Source organism: Bemisia tabaci, chromosome 1, assembly GCF_918797505.1.
Source record: "Bemisia tabaci chromosome 1, PGI_BMITA_v3".
Classification (NCBI taxonomy): Eukaryota; Metazoa; Arthropoda; class Insecta; order Hemiptera; family Aleyrodidae; genus Bemisia; species Bemisia tabaci.
In genome coordinates this window covers 45,859,732-45,881,040 of record NC_092793.1, presented here as the reverse complement: position 1 = coordinate 45,881,040, position 21,309 = coordinate 45,859,732, and the positions used below count along the sequence as shown (strand labels likewise).

General features: G+C 40.6%; 1 protein-coding gene across 1 annotated transcript in view; it reads right to left on the bottom strand.

The window, feature by feature from the left end:
• Positions 1–279: 279 nt before the first annotated feature.
• LOC109038875 (sorbitol dehydrogenase) overlaps positions 280–21,309 on the bottom strand; it is a 29,928-nt gene continuing 8,898 nt past the window's right edge. The window contains exons 5-8 of the mRNA XM_019054111.2: positions 7,792–7,976; positions 6,598–6,776; positions 5,022–5,143; positions 280–2,157 (exon numbers count right to left, since the gene is read on the bottom strand). Of these exons, the coding sequence (XP_018909656.1) occupies positions 1,965–2,157; positions 5,022–5,143; positions 6,598–6,776; positions 7,792–7,976 (679 nt within the window). The 3' untranslated portion in view covers positions 280–1,964. The remainder of the gene's footprint in view (positions 2,158–5,021; positions 5,144–6,597; positions 6,777–7,791; positions 7,977–21,309) is intronic.

Genomic DNA, 21,309 nt, shown 5'->3' with positions numbered 1-21,309 from the left:
AACTTTCGCGTCAAGTTCCGTGAAATGTTGCTAGTAGTGTTGACAGGGCTTTCGCAAAAAAATGTATCCAACACGAGTAGGTAAACGCGTCTTATGCACTCCTCCCCCTCCGGCACGTTCACTTGATGGTTTTTCTTGATGTTTCAAAACGAATGAGAAGGGAGCGGCAAAATACAGGCGGCCCATGGGCGGCAAGTAGGTAAATCCGGCCCCGAACAAGACAGGAAGTCAGAATGTCAGCAGAAAGGAGCAAGCAGGTGAGATGAACAACACAAAATGCACTCTTTTCATTTACGTATAATTAAAATCACATGTGCTAACGACTTGCAGACTTATTTAGGTACATTAAATCTTACATACTAGACAGGTAAATCATTTATATACTCTCATTAAAATACACGAATGACAAAATAACAACGTGAATCAAAAAATAAAATATGAAAAATAAAAGAAAAACAAATTTTTGATGGGGTGAATGAGAAACCTGCAAACTCGGGTACCACTACAATATAAGGATCCTTCGAGCAAAAAGTGATATAATGTTGAGAGGCCGTGGACGTGGCCGTGGGCGTGTGTGTGTTGGATATTTGCGTAACTGAACATACTCTTCTTTAAGGGTTTTTTGTTAAGCTGCCTGGGATCATGAATTTTAGTAACATAATACAACATATGTATTATGGCAGATTTTCTAGGGTTCTATAATTTTATCTATTTCAGTGTAAAGTTTTGACTTGTCGGTATTTAATCTCTGGTAAATTTAATTCCCATTAGGTGCTTTTTCCGAAAGAAAAGATGTAGGTATATGTGCCTGAATTTTAATTTCCAAAAAGAATCCTGACACTTAGAGCAGGGCTTTAAAATGTTCACGTAAATCGTGATATTGTATTTCAAAAAGGAAGTAGGATTAGAGTAGAAAAATATTTTCCGAATATTACTTCAATGATTACCATATCGAACTTTACTCCTAAAACTGGAGTGACAGTTATCAAAAAGCGACTCTCTCATTCACCTCATGGCAGAAATAAATATTATCACTGTTACCTCAATATACGAAAAACGCATATAGCACGGCTCCTTAAAATGTAAAATTGAATAAATTAAAGATTGATATGATGTATATATGTGAGACAATACAATATTTCAGTGCCCTTGAAATAGCAAGTATAAAATGCGCTACATTCAAAGAAAAAATAATTATAATTATTAATCCTGAACGTAACTATTCTTACATTACCTAGTAACATTGCACCTGCTGTAATCAAATAAAACTTCTGGATGACCTGATGATACTAAAAAAAGCTATAACAATTTACATAATATTCACAACCATTATTTGTTTATTTATTTGTCTTTCCGATGTGCTTCGCTGTCACTTAAAGACGTTATACGCACGAAAGTTTTTGAGTCTCATGATAGGGCTTATGCGTTCTGTCAAGGCCCCTCCTGTACAGAAGGAGCCGCGAGCAGCCATCTTGAATTTGAATGCAGGAGAAATTGAGGCAAGCAGGCTCATGTAACGTGGCATTATTCACTCGTTGTCTGAACAATACCTATCGTCATGTTCTCATTGAACGACTTCAACGCACGATTCATTATAATAATTGCGCCTCATTCGAAGTCGATTGGACCTGATCGACCGTATTATATCAATGGCTCTTTTGAAAGAATGAAAAAAGCGTAGCTCCAAATATACCTTTGAAAAAACTCCAATCATGTCTTATTCTTCCTGGAAAACAATGAACCGAAATATCCAATTGCAATTATCTATACATTTTTTTTTTGACTGAGTGAAGAACATTCCAAGAAAAAGCACTTCATTGGTTCGTTCCCTTCTAAAAAAATAAAACACGCGTCGCAACTTTACAAAGTCGCAATCGGAGATACCTGCGCATTTTTCGACTTAGAGCATCGATATATTATTCTGAACTGAGCATGAGCACACCTCCTCGATTATGCCGAGTGAATTATCCTTGGTTGAGAATGGCGTTTTCGAGTGTAATCCCTTCTTTGCAGTGGATCATGACCTTGATGGCTCCACCTGCCCCAGTTTTTGCCGTTTCGAACGCCGAGAGGGTGTCTTCCAACACATAATTGTGCGTGATAAGTTGTCTGATGTTCACTTTCCCTGAGGCCACCATCGCCAATGCAGCTGGATAGCTAGAATCACAAAAGAAAACAGAGAGAGCATGAAAGGATTTGTAGATGAATGTGATGAAAAACAATTGATTTCACGCAATAAGACAAACACACTGCTCAAAAAAGAAAATTCCCAAAAAATTTGCTTCCATTAAACTCAGCTCAAATGCTAACCCAACCTAGATTAAGTTTTATTTGGGTTAGGGTTTTTATGCCGGGTTAGGCGAACGCTCCCCCCCCCCCCCCCCTTGAGCCCGAAAAAAGAGAAGGACGAAAAAGAGAGGGAAAAAAGGAGGGTATAAGAGGAGGAAAGAAGAAGGGAGGCCGCTTCTATTTAATGATTATTTACGGCGAAATTGACTCAATCTGCACACTAGATACTTCAAAATTTCGAAAATTTTCTGAGGGAAGCCCCCCGGACCCCCCCTTCTGCTACTTCCCGTTCGTAGTGTCTGGATCCGCCTATGCCACGGCAACGTAGGGCAGACCTCTGGAACGTAAGCATCCGCAACTAAATCGTTATCAGTTGAAAGAGACCCCTATGAATATCGCCGCACCCTGGTAAAAATTGGCAGTAGAATCTATGTTTCAAAATACCATGGACCTACAGCCGACTGTAAAATTTCCAATAGCTTCTATAGCCGGCAACACAATTTCTTATAGCCTTTTATAGCCGATGGCGAGTAAGCAACAGCCTGATGATAAAGTGTATGCTAAACGTTACTAATTACGGATGCTAGGACTTAGTGAGTTTTTGGACTACCGCTCTCTTTTTGGGCTGTAGTATCTTGATTTATTTTGCGAGGAAAGCTCCGTACTTTTGAAGGATGCCTACCATTCCTAATATGTTGGAGCGCCTTCAATTTCGTACAATACTGTGCAATACCTCTGGTGTGAAATAGTTGCTTCAAGCGCCGTGGTATGCTGCGGCGAGGCGCGGCGGGCGGGCAGCCAGCGCGAAACGCGCATTGGCGCCCACAAACCTAACAGGGATACTTCACGCATTGCGCAATGCGTGAAGTAGGTATCCCTGTTAGGTTTGTAGGCGCCAGTGCGCCGCCGCTCCGCTTTGTATTAGGCTCTGACATTTAATCTCGTGAAGTCAGCATTGTTCAACTCATGACTTTGAAATGTTTGCACACTCTGTATGGATTATTCTCATTTTAATTGATGAAAACAAATATGTAGTAAAGGAAAATTTAATGTGCGTTTTGTAAATATTATTGGTGATTCCGTACAAACTTAAGGATTTACAAAGCACACGAATTTCTACGCAATTTCTTATAGCCTTTTATAGCCGATGGCGAAAAAGCAACAGCCAGGCGATAAAATGTAAAGCCCGGCGACAGGAACTATAGCCCGGCTGTTTAATTTTTCATCGCTTCGTGTAGCCCGACCGTATGATTTTTTCCACTTTCTACAGCCAGCTATATGATTTTCTATTGCCTTCTTCAGTTGGCTATAAGAACTCCTATGGTATTTTGAAACGCAGCTCCTATCGCCAATTTTTACCAGGGCATCACGACTCAAAGTGGGTTACTTTAGATTTAAAAATGGAATATACATTGGTTTTTTTTCTTTTTAAAATTACCTAAATCAACTCGTTTAATTGTAATCTCATTCATTTTAATTGCCGCACCTTGACCCCAACTTCGCTTTCAAAGCAGAGAATACTCATAGGTATCAGTCATGTCTGAATGATGTTCTATCCTCCTCTCTCGTACGAATTTTCCTCCTGATCGTGCGGCTGACCTTCCGCTTCAAAAAGGAGGTCAAATTAGCACTCCCATGATTATGGAAGTACTTTAATCGATCATGCTTTAACATCAACTCTAGATTTGAACGAATGATCGAGTAAATGAAAAATAAAGAATCGTCGAAGATATCGATGGCCAAAGTGCGATGCCGATACCACTTATCTCCGTTTGCGACGTTGCAGACTTCCTGTCAAACTTATTATTTTTTCTTAGAGAGACTTTAGTCAGCGTAATTCATTCAAAATGTCCTTGATTTTTCTTCTGTGTTAGTAAAATATTCTTGAAAAATTGCGCCGGGGATACGTGGTTTCGCACTGGGGCCAGCGATAAGAAGTTATTTTATATTTTATCAAAAATTGACTTTTGACACGGATGCCCCTCTTCAAATGGACCATTCAATTTGCAACTACTTGAATTCAAAACTCGTCGCAACTATTTTTTTCTGAAATGTGACTTGGTGTATTTCAGTCAAAATCGAATCATGAAAAAGCCGTTTCACACCATCCACGATTGAATCATCGATTCTGTTTCTCTGGTGTTGTATATGTATGGCCTAAGTGCAAAACCACGTATCTACAATTACAGTGTTTCAAAATGTCCGCTCTTATTTCATTTTTTCTATGAGAAACAAGCGAACTTTATGGCTTGAAATATTCACAGAATATTTTGCCAGCAGAAAAGAACATTTTTCAAGAAATTACGGCAACTAGTTTTCCAAAGAAAAAAATTCTAGGTGGCGGTAGCCACCCCGGCCCAATCCTGAAAAACTCCCCTTAAAAAATGACGAGACCAAATGGGGGGGGGGGGGGGGGGAACCGACGGGTGGCTGCTGCCTAACTAGTTATACACAAAACAACTCGATCGGGCTTTTCTGCACGGTTTGCGGTTTAAGTATGACAGGAAGTCTGCAACGTCTCGAACGGAGTTACGTGGTTTTGCATATTGGCCATCAATACTTGAGGTTTCAATTCGATTTGCCATTGTACTGTCACAAAGCTTGATCAAATTGTATTAAAAGGTGAAGCTATATTAAAGAGGGATTGGAGAGGGGGGGGGGGGGGGTCCCGAACGTAAAAAATTCTGCACGACTCGCTTGATAGAGGTAGACAAAAACAACCGTATACTTACTCGTTGGCGTAGCGGAAAACTCCTCTGATGTCTACTTCTCGAGAGAGAGCCTTGATTAAAGGAATTCGAACGTTGTTAGGGCCGCATCCTACAATGACAATCACTCCGCCGCTTTTGGTGGCCTGAACAGGTGCAAACACAATAAAAAAGTTATTTTCTAGCAATAAGAGGTGGTCTTGATGACGGGCAAAGTCGGGCTGGCTCGAAAATTGTTGGGGTGCTGATACGTTTTCGGTAATACTAATTCCTCACCAACTCGTTGCTCCTAATTAAATCACTTTTTCAACACTCTTATCGTAGTCTGCGTAAACTTAATTTTGATTGATAAACATATCGTAAAATACTCTGGTTCGGTTCTCCCCCTATCTGGTGGAGTGGACCATTGTATTTTTGATGGCTGATAGCTGCATGATTCACTCACTGAAAACTCGGTCTGTTACACGCAAGTGGTATAGCCGTGTGAATTAGGTTGTCGAGAAAATTTCGGCTTCATGAGGATATATTCTATCATGAAGAATCATGTAATTACTTTAGTTCCCAAGTTGATTCAACTGGACACTGGTGTTTTGGCAAGCGGGAGGATTAAACTGGCCAACACACGAGACGCTGCGCGGTTGAGCACAGGGGAGAATTTCAAAAGCCGGCGCTCTCCCGCGGCGCACTATGATCCAAAACTCAAGAATTGGAAGGAATAAATCGGATAATGACGGAAAGATCATGAAAGTTTCATAGCAGATGTTTTTTGAATCGCTAATTTCGAATTTCATGTCAAATTGCCAACATTTTAATACCCTGACCTATTCATTCCACAATTACAAACATTATATATTTCGATTATTATGGCACGCTGCGGCGGCGCGGTGGCGCGGCGTGCTACCAGCTCGAAACGCGCACCGACGCCTACAAACCTAAGGGGATACTCCAAGCACTGCGCAATGCGTGAAGCAGCCCTTTAGGTTTGTAGGCGTCAGTGCGCGTTTCGCGCTGGCAGCACGCCGCGGCTCTCCCGGCGCGGCGGGCAGGTGGTGACCGATTTCTTGCGGGGAGAGCTCCCTCTGGATGGAGAAACTCGTATATCGTGTAACTTTTTTTTTTTTTTGTAAAATTACACACTGGTCGTATGAAGTAATTAGTGAACTCTCAACTCTAGATGAAGTGTAATGATGAAATGCGGGTCGTGCGCCATGCGCGCTGCGGACGGCGCAGGGCGGCTCACGAAACTCTACCCTGTGCTCTGTCGGACGCCGCGCCAGTTGCGAGGCTAGAGGGTCTAAGCCCTTCCATGATCGGAATTTTTTCCCACATAAAAAGTTTTTTTTTCGAATGCTTGCCTAAAGGGTCCCTCCTCTCCAGGTGAAAATTGTTTGCCGAATGTTAAATACATCATCCCTGATTTTTCCACGTATTATCCTAAAGAGTTTGTTCATTTTTAGTTTCTAGTTTGATTCTGCGTCGTAGTGGTTCTGTCTTTCTCCGCGCGTGGAAAATAATTGTGATCATATTTACACTGACCTAAACTTAATGGCGCTTTCCCACTTTTTACCTACTGTTCATTTACACTCGGCGGGGTACATACCTCAATCCCTAGCGCAATGGTGGTTTCAATTCCACTACAGTCGATCGTCTTGTCTGGGGCCTCGCCAAGTTCTTCATGGATTCTCCTGGCCAATTCTTGCTCATCATCTCCTTTATGAATTAGCACGGTGTAATCAGCGCCACATTGTTTAGCTACGGTCAGTCGGTGTTCTTGGATATCTGAAAATAAAATGAATTCCTTAAATCAGTGACCATTACCTAGTCATCGAGATAAAGCTCTGCCTCCGAGAGTCGAGGATTTCCAATTTTATCAACTTTACCTATATTTTTCATTTCATACATTCATCAACAGGTACATGTTTTGCATTGGAAATTTAGGGGAATACCCGTTAAATCACCAAGAAAATTCATGCCAAATTATAAGAGAGATTTGGCTTTCTTGAGTGAATAAATACATTGCTAAGCGAAACTTCCCAAGTTGAAATGTGATTAGGCCCCACTGGCTGTCAAACTTTCATTTATGAATTGAAACTTTTTCAGCAAGTAGCTAGCGCGGGGTGGGTTTGGGTGAGTGCTTTGAGGCTCAATCCCTCCCAATTCCCCACCCCCACCCCCGCCCCCCGGCCAGCTAAAAAAAAATGGAAAACAGTGCGGATAGGATTTTCGTCGCGACCTGCCGCACAGTGGACCGATCGATAAGAGAAGTCGGACAAAATCTGGAAACTTTGAAAGCTTATATTTCCGAAAATCGGAAACAAAAAAGTTTATAAGTCGTTTCATAGGGGTTTTTTGTGAAATTCCTCTGGGCAACACCCTTTGAAACTGAATATGTGACGAAATAAACATGAAAATTTGAAATTTTAGCCAACAATTTCATGTCCGACCTTGTCTATTAATTCGTTCCACTGTGTGCCGGCCTCCCGGAAACAAAATCCTGTCTACATGTCCGTCTTGCCTCTCTGTGAAGAAGCTACAGAAAATGGTAAGTTTTAGAGTCCGCGCCAACTAAGTTCCCGCAATTTTAGACTGCAACAGAAGAACCCTGAACCCATCTTGCTTCTTTTGCAGTTACCTTCCATGCGAAAATGTCGTCAAACGATCCGCTGTCACAGTCTAAATAAGCGTCAACTTATTTGACGTGGACTCTGCCCGACAACAGGCTTCCCCTAGAGGCCTTGAAAGGCGTGGTATTGTTTTGATCGGAACAGCGTGTAAATAAGACTTTGATACGAACCTGTAATTATGACTCTGCGAGCTCCCATGGCTTTTGCAGTGATGAGAGAGACAAGTCCGATGGGGCCGGCGCCTGTGATGAGAACGTTTGAGCCAATAGTGATTCCCGCTCGCTTGCAAGCGTGGACTCCCACTGATAATGGCTCCAGCAGTGCACCCTCTTCCATGCTCACGTGGTCGGGTAATCTGGAACAAAAAATAATTAGAATTAGAAAAATAGAGGGGAAAGAAATGAAAAGCGCGGAGCCGGGGTGCATCAGGTTCCGAAACTCAGCGGGCTGATTGTTGAAATTGATAGACAAAGCTATATATAGGCAAAGAAGACAAAACGACGGTGTAAGTCCGCAATCACATAACTCGACGGTTTGCGACGTCGCAAACTTCCTGTCATACTTTATATTTAAAACGCAAAACTTCTCAACGGCAATTCTTTAAAACTGCCGTGATTTTTCTTCTCCGCGCGAAGACAATTCTGCAAAAACTTCGAGGAATGGTGTCAATTTGTTCTCCTTTAAAAAAATAACATAGAGGCGGTGATTTCCAGACACCGCAAACGAGATATGTGATTGCGGACTTACGCCGTCGAAAAGGGATTTGGAGGAATCCTGTTGGTGGAAGCGGGTGGCTGCAATAGACAAAGAAGGTACCTAACTAATAGACTAACTAACGGCAACCCACGAGAGACCCTATAGTTAGTCCATCATTTATCCCCTTAGTCTATAAGCTCCACCCATTTCAACCAGTAGGAACGCTCCGTACTCCCTACATCTTCTTTGTCTATAGCTTTGCCTATCGATTTCAACAATCACGAGGGATCCTATAGTTATAGTCTATAATGTATCCTCTTAGTCTATAAAAACCACGCATTTCAACCAGTAGGACCGCTCCATACTCCCTATGTCTTCTTATTGTCTATCGCTTTGTCTGTTAATGTCAACAATCAGCCCGCAATTCCGAGTGTATTAGCACGAAGAGCAAAAGGACGCAGCAAATCATCTTTCAGTACACAATAGAGACTGAGCGACCCGATTTGACCCTGTTGTGCGAAGGTGATAGAGTATAGACATGAGTCAACATGGACCGCGCCACAATACTCCAGTCGATCGTGGACGTATTACATCAATCTCACGCTGTCAATTACCTCATTGAAAGTAATTTGCAGTGAGTAAGACGTTGATTTTCCTGGCGAGCCGCCAACACAGCATCACCTTGAACTTGACATGAATCTAGATCAAAATAGCGCCTACTGCAATTGGGTGATACAAGCGCACGTGGAGCGCACTCGAAGACAGCATTAATCAATTGAGCCCAGTTGAGAGAATAAAGCGCCTTCAAGCGCCGCGACGCAATTTTCTTTATCACGTTGCAGCTTGAGCCAAGGCCACACTTGACCCCTCGCCGATGCAGCAACTTGATGCGCTTTTCTCGAAAAGTCTCAGTTCTTATCGATCATAACTAATGCAGTATACAGAATCAGATTAAAAGTAAAAATAAAGAGGATCAATCGTGATAAAATAAGGAAAAAGATGGGTGGGTGGATAAGGCTACGGAGAGGCGGAATTCAGGGTGATTTTCGGTTTTGGCAAAAAACCTTTTAGGTTTATGTACCCCCCCCCCCCCATCCCATGGAAAGAAAATTGAAAATCATCATTGAGGGATTCCTTTTGTACTATGCTCTAAGAAATGTGATCGTACACTGAGAAAAAAAGTACAATAATTTATACCGAGGAGTACGGTGCGCAGTAATACGGTTACCTGCACCGTACTCTCGGTCATGTGAACCGCAGGGTGCGGGAGTGCGAACCGAGCCGTGAGAGGCCGCGGCTTACTTGACCGAGGTTCTTCCGTGGAAAAAATTCCACGGTGGTACGGTTCACATTACTGCACATCTCGGCTTTTCACTCGGGTGAAATCGGAAACGTTCGGGTGAACAAATTTAAAGTTCGGTTTCTAACCGTCTTTGAGCAAGTGAGTGTTTTCCACGGACTGGTGACTGCAAATTTTTCCAGACATAATTCTTTTTCAATCACAAGTGCATATAAGTATAATGATATTTGAATTTGCCGCGTGTGGTCCGAGCCGGCAACATTTGGACAGCTGGAGCTGGGTGAGTGAGAAATGTGCACCGTCTATCAATTCTGTTCTCTGTGATCATCCTCCTTTGTTATCAGCCACGCTTGTGCAGTGTGTAATGTGCTGGAAAGGGGGGGGGGGGTTTGGACTTCCTATATGTGAGTCGCTATCACTCTCCCGAAGGCAGCAACGGCGGGTACTCACTATAGAGAGCCTTTGGGGTCTTATCCGCACCCTAGAGCGGTGGCCTCCAACTACGACAGCTATCACTCTCCCGAGGGCAGCAACGGCTATAGTAGGTGCAAGGGTCACTCTAAGTTACGGATTCTCCCGAAGAAATGAGGGTAACATCGTGAAATGTTCCATTTGGTTTATTGCTTGGTTCAAAAAGTGCGGGATGACGCTTCAACCAAGGATGATGGATATATAAGTTTACGACTTGAGCCGGAGCTCGGGTGGGTAAGTCGCTCTGAAAAACGACCCAACACGAACTGATTTCGGCTCGAGCAGTCGGAGTCAAGCACGACTTCCGACCGCCCGAGGCCCGCGGCGCGCATGCGCACATCGCCTCAAAGTCAGCACTTCCCGCCTCGAGTCATAGCTCATCCCGACGTTGCCAGCTCTCCATACAAAAGGGTGGTTTTGTATGGGGGGGTCCGGTTCGTCTCCTCACAAGTGTCGAATGCTTCATTTTATCTCAAATCAACTCTCATATCCCTGAATAATTAAAAAACAGTGCTGAGTTTTTGTATTTGAAACTCTGAATTGTGTGTCTCATGGCTTATCAGTTACTTAAAGTACTCAGGAACGTCCATTTAGGCACCTCTTTGTTTCATCAACCTTGTGCCTCCAGGATCAAGTTCGGCACTCGTTGTAATTTGTGATTTCTATTTCTTCCAAAGCCATGGTAACGAAGTGAGAATGTTAACGTATCTATACAAAAAGGAGACTATCTTCTTCCGAATCAGTTCTACAGAGTGTGCTTTTCTCACGCAACCGAACGTCACAGATCCAGCTTGTCTCGTTCCAATGATTTTGTCTAACAATTGAAGTACATATGTTTCTCAGGTACCCACCTACAGTTTTCAGTAATCCCCTTTGTTCTTTTTAGTTAGTTTTCTTGTTTGATGAACCTGCTCTCCTGAATTTAATAGGAGTCTGATTCAGAGAGATACATGAGCCCATCGGTATAACCTCAAAACATCTTCCTCCTTAAAGAGTAATTGATAGCTGTATGACTTTTTAAACAAATTACTCAGCTGATTGCATCTTGCAGTCTCAGTATTTGTTTGAAAATTTAGCAGTGTTGATTCATCTATTTCACCCAATAGTTGCAGCCTCACTACTTAAGCTTACGCTCTTACCTTAAAGATTGTGCAATTATTGTCAGGTGCGCGCACAGTGAGTTGTTGCTTAAATGCATGTTACCTCTACATATGGACTTTCATCTTATAATTTTTGAAATGAAAATCAGTGGTGCATCTATTATTTAATGAAAGGCGAATGAAAAAAAAACAAACCAGAAAGTGTAGTGTACTCAAGAGATTCACATCCAACTCTGCAGAAAATTCATACCTTCTGATTCAATCGCAAAAATTGTCTGGTGAGTCAGTGTTTTATTTTATTCTCCGTTTCAACACCATCCATGTTCTCTGCAATTGTGACCGATCAGGATATTCTCACATTTTATTTTATTAACGACTCTAGTGCTCTTCGCAGGGAGAATTAGTTTTAGCATACCTACATTGAATGTCTTATGCCCATCCAACTTCATATTCTAACAAGAACTAGATATTATAATAAGTTGTGCAGTTCTGTAAACCTTTCTTGATACTTAAGTTTTAAAATGGTGTATGCAGAATTTGTATTTGTATTTCATGAGAGTGATCTTTAATCAGTTCTCTTCAAGCAAGTTTTCTCACTGACTTGAATAGAGATACTGTTCCTTGCATGAACCAATCATTGCTCCTAGACCTAATGAGGTATTTTTTTTTATTTTTCAATCGTGCTTAATTCTTGTTTAGAGAGATGTGTATGTGTCAAAGGCAAATAGTCAAATTAGGCATTTTATCAAATACCTAGGCGGATTGTCAAATTTTCAGATGTTGCGAGGTTTCTTATGTTTTCACAGAGACCTCTCGAATTTCCAATATTTAAAGTGTGAAAATCCATTAAAGTACAGACTGTTATTGCCTTTCCTATTCAAAAATGCTCCTCACATTTCTTCAGCTGTCCAAATTGTGAAATAAGTTTATTTTATTAAATGCTGTGTATTTTGAGATAAATGTGCAATCTAGGACTAGAAATAACTCAGGTATTTATCATTGTATGAAGCAAATTTCTACAGAGAATTCCTTCCCACATGATCAGAGCATTATTTTGTCTACAGTTAGTAAAATAATCAGAATTTCAGTCTAAGTGAAAATATTTGACCATTTGCCTAGGCATTCAACCAAATGCCTGATTTGACTATTTGCCTTCAACATATGCACCTACAACGACCGATCAGCGATTCAAAATTGGGAGGAACTGAAGTTACTTGGGAATTTAAAAAAAAAATGAATTTAAGGAAAATTAGGAAAAATTAATAACCAGCTTTTTCTCTCCCTGCACTGTTTTTCATGCCGAACACCAGATCATTTTCCAAATTAAATTTTAGGCTTCATGGCATCGATTTTGATTAAAATTTGCTGTGCTGTCTGACTAAATATTTTCAAAATTATGACACAAGAGCCCCGCTTTTGAAGGTCCGAATGTCTTTTTTAGCCTCAAATAGTGACCGAGGGAGGTCTCTTCATTTTTCATTTAAATTTCTCTCAGGTATTAAAATAAACAATGTGACTTTATTATTGCAAATTAATACATGAAGTCGAGAGATTTAATGAAAGGGGGGGGGGGGAGAGATGATTCCAAATTCCCCTCAATAGAAGACAATATCCCATGTATCCTCTGGGAGGGATGCAAAAATCCCTGTTGGTCTTAGCAGGACCAACGGGGATTTTTGCATCTCTTCCAGAGGGTACATAGGATCTTTTCCTCTATTGAGGGAAATTTGGAATCATCTCTCCCTCTCCCCTTTCATTAAATATCTCGACATTATGTATTAATGGGCACCCTAGCCCCCCCCCCCCTCCCCACGAGAAAAAACACGGCAGTCAGGAGTACCAAAAATGGGCACTCCCTACTAGCGTGCGGTAGCGAAAAAAATTGTAACTTCATCTCTTTTGAATGAAGAAACTATTTATTTTTGTAGTTGCAGCGAAAATTTATGATAGCTGTTACTAATACTGAAAAATTCAGTCATTGGAGGGGGGGCCATCCGGAGCCCCCCCCCCCCCCCTGCCCCAGCAGCTACGTCACATCGCCCTACCCTTACCGGCGCACCCCTAAAAACGTCGGTAACGCAAACCGCACCACCCCGGTTGTGCAAATCGCAGTTCGGTAGCAGGAACCGAGAGTTCGGTACCCTGAATCGGGAATCTCGGTACCCCGAACCGAGAAGTCTGGTAGTAGCTACCGAGGATATACTGTAGTGTAAACCGAAACATTCGGTGTTCAATATCGGCCGTACTGTGCGGTACGTGCTAACGCACTGCGGTTCTCCTGACCGTACTTTTTTTCTCAGTGTATGTAGCAGATCGATACCATTATACTCTCGCGAAGAGTAAGTTGGCCCTTTCCTCCCATTCAAAAACACATGAAAAAAGTTTAAGTATGATACTTAAGACGATCAACACATCTAACTCAGAATGCTTAGTGGGCATTGTGTGCCTCTTTCATCGTGCTTCATACGAAGACTCAAGACTTTCGGGGATAGGTAAATCTGGCAATTCTGACGAAAGCCAACTTGTTTCTAGAAGCCGGCCTGCGTCAAAGAAGTTCTGCGTCTTGCTGGGGCAACTTTCGATGCCAAATCTTGCCAAGCGGACAGAATGAAACTGAAGGAACCATTCCAATTCCAACATGAGCTCTCGGTCAAGTGAGAATATTCAGTTTACCATGGCTATGGCTGAGAGCTACAGTGTTTCTTCAACTGGCAGCTGTCTCCCTCTCCCAGAGGTTCTTGTTGGCATGAATGGTTCGGGGATGAATTAAAACGCATCCGCCCAAGTCATTTGAAGCTTAAATTCATGTGATTTTGGAATTTATACGGGTATCGAAATTATTTAATTATCTGACCAACTCAAAAAAGTTTAAAGATTTCGGGGGAGGAAAATGAAAGTACGAAATTTGTGCCCTTTTCAAGAGGGTCAAAAAAAGGGAAAGAAATGATCAGGTGTATGCGATCATCTGCCTTTAGGTTCAAAACAAAATTCTGAAACTTCAAAAAAAAATTTGAAAAAAAAAATAATCTCCGACTCCAAAAATAAAATTTTGGAGCCGTAAAAATTTTCTTTATGCATTGGAGAGTTTTCCTTTGATCAAAGAAGTGTTTTCATGCAAGAGGCCATGATAATTTTGGATCAGTGAAAAGTGGATCGACACCACAGTGCGGTGATCGATCCAGGAGCAGTGGGGCAATTGGAGATGATTTGATCGGTAATGGCGCCGCGTGTAAGCAGATGAGTTAATCGATGACCGAATCGAAGGATATGAGGGACAATAACCCGAGAATATAACTGAATGTCGGAGACAATAAACGTGTCTTGTCGTCGTCCATAGTTGCCACGTAGTGTCACCGCTGCTGCGGCTGTTCTACTGAACTTCTTTTGATAGCACGCAAAAATCCAAAAACGGGCACCTCAAATCCTCAATAGAGAATTCGGAGGAGGAAATATTACTCGACGGTGAAACCACCAGACCATTTATCTCGGTTTACGATGTTGTAGACTTCTTGTCATGCCTCATTTTTTAAATTAAAACCCACTCAATGTTATAATTCTTGAAAACTGCATAAGGGTAGTTCAGTGCGCGCTCCAGTTGAAGAACGCAAATTTAAAAATTTCGCTCCGAGGAACTTTTTACAAACTGTCTTTTTTGCAAAAAACACATTTTTGAACTTACGACTCCATGCAAGTCAATAGTGGCTAAATAAAGACTATTTTCGGGAATATTATTATTTAGGTAGCTAGTTTAATCTCAGTGGTATGGGCAACTGCGCAGAGCTACTGAATATACGCTGTGGCCCAATAAACTATCTAGAAACGCTTCTAATGCTGCCCCCTTTTTTCATCTCACCAAGGCTACTTGAAACTGGAGCGAAGCCGTGACACAACCTCTGAGAGATTCCTCGAGACGGAGTTTTACCTACCTAAGCATGATTTTAAGCTTTGAAATAATAGATTGACCAGGTTGTCACCGAACATAGGAGGCACCTCGAGGGCCGCGGCGGTGACTTGTTCTGGGAAAAGCATGGTTTTTTTTTAGATAGGTAGTTTGGCTAAATGGAAAAGTAATACAGCAGAGACTAAGAGAGTTGGTGATTTCGCAGACATGCGTAGTATAAAACTGAAATTCCCATATACAGTGGGAAAAAGCTCATTCGAGTACAATTTCCCCTAATAAAGGCATCAGATTTGGTAATGTTAGCAGCAGAGGTTTTGAGGACACCCTCTCTGAGTGAAGAAATGAGGATTCTGTCCGCGTCATATTTGTAACAGCTATAGAATGCACTAGGCTAAAACAATGGTCTTACTGAAATATTTTATTATTTTTTTTAAAAAAAAAATAATGGTAATTTTCCAACAAAACCAGTTAAAAAAATTACCATTAATGGTACCCTGCACTCCTTTTTATGAGGCACGTGTTTTTATCTCTAAACAGTTTTTCAAAAATTTCCAAATTTTTTTGTGATCCTAATTGGAAATTGAAACAATTTTGTGGCATTACAAGATTAGTGGCGTAGCAAATAAGGGATCGTTACACCATCCTCTCGATCCTCAAGACGGGAAATTATTTCCAAAAAATTCCTGGAAAAAATACCTCCGTGCATGAGAACTTTTTGGCCAGCACCCCCTCTTCCCATGAACAATTTCTAACTACGCCATGCCACGGCGCATTTTGTTTAACGCTTCTCAGTTTTTTGTCTCTTCCTCAAATTAGACAATTTCGCCACGAGGCCCATTTTTTGAATGGCCAGGTACTAAAACCGCATCCAAGTACCGTCGCTCTGTGGCAGGTGCGAGTCAAATCAGGCTTGTCAAAATTACGCGTGCCGCGGTATAATTAGCGGTTCCTCTGATTATCTCCATCGCTGCTGGGCCTTAAGTTACCGATGCGGCGAAGGCATGCTGTCATCAAAGTGCTCAAAAAAATTACAGATCCGGCATATTTACATTCCCTTGTAAAAACTCGCAATTGGATGCGGGTGGCAATGCGTATAGATAGGACAATACAAACTAGTCCTTCAATATTGTCATGTGCGGAACCGACTTCAAATTAAATTACACACGCACCTATTTATCTTAATCCACCGAGCAGTTTCTTCAGTGTAGTTAAAAGAGCCTACTAGACTTATTCAGTCTTTTGCGCTGGAAATGAAAAACGAATTTTTGTTTTGGAACTCGCACTTCCGGCTTGAAAGTGACGCAAGGATGGGCCGTGGAATCAAGTGCGCAGTTACTTTTCGGAAAAACAAAAATGAAAAAGATCGAGATCAAAATACCTAGTCTGCAACGTTTTGATATGCCTTCACTTTTCATGGCGAACCCACGAGGAAAAGGTAAAATTCGATTTTCCAAGATGAGAAGGTTTCGTTTGGATCAGGTCTCACTAAATTAATGTTACGAACCAGCATGTCATATTATGTGGCATTAAACTTTTGATAGCTGCGTGAGCTAACTTTCTCCGGCGCCGAGACGTAGGTCACGGTCGTTTTCAAAATTTAGGGCAAGGTTCGGTCGAATTCATTTCATTGCCTGTTTACTATTTGATGCAATTCTGTTCGACTTTCGTTTTGGGTCTTATCTGCTAAACCTAGCGGTTATCCGTTAAGCAAAATGAGTTTAAATGTCATTTATGTACCAAATTGGTATATGCCTTTATGCATGAATCCTTTTGATCTTTTGACACCCTCTGGCAAAAATTGTAACTTTGAGCCGAAATGCGGGTCACCAACAGGCCTCGACCACTTGTAGATTGCGACCTTCCACATCATGTGGACTTCTTGAAGTAGGTAATCCTTATAATTGGAATAAGTACCTATCTCAGATGGAAAAGTAGATTATTCGTAATTTATTGGACTTCATTTTGCAAAAAGGAACTACTATTTTTGGCACTTCCATAAACGCACCTATCCACATGCAGGGCTGAATTTAAGGGATGGCCACATGGGCCGCGGCCTATGGCGGCAAATTTAGGGGGCGGCAAATTTTAAAATTTTTCTAAGTAAAGGTATAAAAAAAATCGGATTCAGAAAAATAATTACAAACGAGAAAAGGTGATAGATAAAGTCTCTCAATTCCTGAGAGTATAGCGACTTCTAATTTTGTCGTCTCTCGATGATAAAAGTAGTCCAGGCAATAAAGGATTTTACCTTGCAAAATTTAGGTGAAATCAGGTTATGATTGATTCCTATGTAATTTTTTACGCTGAATCCGAATTTTTGGTTTCCCAACAAATTTTCCTTGTGCTAACTCCGGAAAATCGGAAAAACCGCGAAAAATCACGTTTTTCCGCGGTTTTCCCGAGATATCTCTGTTCCAGTGCGATATATCGAGAAAATAGTTATTTCCAAAAATAAAGCTGATAAAATTTCCTATAAAAATGATCTGAACGTTTTTTTCATACGTCCATTAGGTAGAGTGCTGGAGCCGTGGAAAGCTCTAAAAATTCGTAAAATCGCGATTTTCCACGGTTTTTTCGCCATTTGAGTGCAATAAATTTGTTCTTTCGCAAAATTTCAGGATAGTCTTACCTTAAAAATTAATGCTGCTTACTTTTAAGACAAAAATGATGCCAATTTTTTCATTATAGGTCCATTGGGAGCGGTTTTAAAGCCGTGAAAAGCCGTGAAAAGCTCGAAAATCGCGATTTTCCAGCATATTTTCGTAACAAATCCGTTCCTGTTCAAAAAACTCATTTAAAGTGACTTCAAAATTCAATCTCATAAAATTGTCAACATACATACGTAGAATTTGCTCCCATGGCGCGCCCTGGTGCTCTGCGACATCCAAACGCCAGGTGTGCTTATCTACGTAAAGGTTAGTAGACAACGAACGACGTAATAAAATAGTGCAATTTTCAACCTACTTAAATGATGTTGAAATTTCCTTGTATATCTGAAGAAACAACGGATATGGATTTGTCGAAAGCGTAAATAATGCAAAAAGTTGAAATTTAAAGAATGTATTGATACAAGTTTTCAATTATGCGAAAACAACTATAATAGTATCGTAATAATTAGATAAGAACTATGATAGTAAATATGTTCAATGTCAAGAAGTATAATTCAGATGCATGGTCAGGCACTCTGCTGACTGAATGTCCTGAGGATCTGAAATCATAATGAGAACTGAGAAGCACGGGTATAATGGCATAACCTAACATATTTTCTATCGGTGAAAGAGCTACTAAGTTATAAAATTGGGTCATGGTTTAAAATGGCAAGAGGAACGTAATTGTTGAATTGTTATAGGTGTTATCGGTGTTTTTTTCTTTCTTTTCTGCTATTTGAGAATGTTAATTTGTGCCTACTATAATGTAAATTTTCTCTGCTTAATCAACTCATGGAAAATCTATTGTAAAATTGATGGGAAAATTCTCACCTGCGTTGTCGTCATTGCCATTTTTGCAGTATTTTACGACTTCAGCACGACATCGTCTAAATCGGAGAACAGGAACTTCTGGTATGGATTTATCTGAATTTGAATTGCTCGTTTGAGCTTTTGCAACATCGTTTACTAGAATAAGAGAAACGTATGCCTAGGAAAATCTTTTGGTATTAATCTGAGAGGAGAACAATGATAAAAGCAACCTGCATTGATACGGTTCGCAGATACAATCGCGATTTTTCGCTTCCTTGGCATTTCAGGATCTTATTTTTGTTGTCGATGAGTATTTATCCATTGATGGTTGGTTCATAATGACGCTACAATTATTTGGAAATAATGTGACACTTGTGCAATTAATAGAGTAATGTCATGATTGCTGAAATCAAGGATATTAATTTAAAATGATGATTTAAAATTCTACATCCATAGTACAAGCCTCCCAAAATTATGAGTAGTTCACGGGCGCGTGCTGTGATTACTCTCATTCTCGTTTTCTCAATTACCTAGAGTCGCTTCATTTACATCACTGATAAAACCGAAGTGGAAGAAACCGTGATTTGAATTTCTGCGGTATATGAAGTCAATGAGTACATTTTTTTTAGCATCACTGGCCATTTCTATCAATTCAAATAAAAATAAAAAATTGAGTGAAATTAATACCTGCAAACGTCTCCGAACTTCTTTCATCTCTTCGGTCGTCCGCTGTTCTTTCTGTGAAAGATTCAGGAGTATATTCCATAAATCATCAGGATCATCTACGACAAGTTCCACGGATAAGTCCTCATCGAGTGCATTCTCACATGTACCATTAAAATTTCGACACATAATTGTGCAATTTAATCCACCGAAAACATCATCACATTGAATTTTAAATTTTTGAGGTATATTTTTAGCCCCATATTTTTACACAAGATGATTAATTCGCGGCTTAAAAGTGGAAAATCACAATTTTTCGCATAATTCTCCCAGCTACCCATAATTCTCTATGCGGCACTTTTTGACCCATGCTAAAAGCTTTTCACGTCATATTATGTGTTGAAAATTTTATAAGATTAAATCTTGAAGTCTCCATTAGCTGAGTTTTTGGCCCAAGAACGGATGTGTAACGAAAATATGCCGCAAATCTAGAAAAATCATTCCAGAAATTGTAGTAGTACATTCTTTAAATTTTAACTTTTTGCATTATTTACAATATGGATTTGTCGAAAGCGTAAATAATGCAGGATTGCACTATTACAACATCATTCCATCCATCCATATCCGTTGTTTCTTCAGATATACAAGGAATTTTCAACATCATTTAAGTAGGTTGAAAATTGCACTATTTTATTACGTCGTTCGTTGTCTACTAACCTTTACGTAGATAAGCACACCTGGCGTTTGGATGTCGTAGATCCTCAGGACATTCAGTCAGCAGAGTGCCTGACCATGCATCTGAATTATACTTCTTGACATTGAACATATTTACTATCATAGTTCTTATCTAATTATTACGATACTATTACAGTTGTTTTCGCATAATTGAAAACTTGTATCAATACATTCTTTAAATTTCAACTTTTTGCATTATTTACGCTTTCGACAAATCCATATCCGTTGTTTCTTCAGATATACAAGGAATTTTCAACATCATTTAAGTAGGTTGAAAATTGCACTATTTTATTACGTCGTTCGTTGTCTACTAACCTTTACGTAGATAAGCACACCTGGCGTTTGGATGTCGCAGAGCACCAGGGCGCGCCATGGGAGCAAATTCTACGTATGTATGTTGACAATTTTATGATATTGAATTTTGAAGTCACTTTAAATGAGTTTTTTGAACAGGAACGGATTTGTTACGAAAATATGCTGGAAAATCGCGATTTTCGAGCTTTTCACGGCTTTTCACGGCTTTAAAACCGCTCCCAATGGACCTATAATGAAAAAATTGGCATCATATTTGTCTTAAAAGTAAGCAGCATTAATTTTTAGGGCAAAACTATCCTGAAATTTTGCGAAAGAACAAATTTATTGCACTCAAATGGCGAAAAACCGTGGAAAATCGCGATTTTACGAATTTTTAGAGCTTTCCACGGCTCCAGCACTCTACCTAATGGACGTATGAAAAAAACGTTCAGATCATTTTTATAGGAAATTTTATCAGCTTTATTTTTGGAAATAACTATTTTCTCGATATATCGCACTGGAACAGAGATATCTCGGGAAAACCGCGGAAAAACGTGATTTTTCGCGGTTTTTCCGATTTTCCGGAGTTAGCACAAGGAAAATTTGTTGGGAAACCAAAAATTCGGATTCAGCGTAAAAAATTACATAGGAATCAATCATAACCTGATTTCACCTAAATTTTGCAAGGTAAACCCCTATTCTATCCTCTATTGCCTGGGCTAAAGAGACAGCACCTTTAATTAGTCGAGTTAAGGGAGAGACCAAACACGCAATTTGGCCTGGAACGACGCGGCTCAGAGAGAAATGATGACGAGGACTTGAGATGAAAAGGAGAAGCCCTCGGCGCGGCGATCGACATGTAACACATTAGCGCCTACAAGATTGCATGAATACTTCACGCATTGCATCAAACACAGTGCGGTCACTTGCGTGAATACTTAACGCATTGCGTCTGACAAAGTGCGGTCAGCAGCGCAGCGGTCGGCGTGAAACGCAAAGCGCCTACAAGACTGTAGGAATACTTCACGCATTGCGCCAAACCCGTTGCGGTCAGCGCGGCGTGGCGGCGG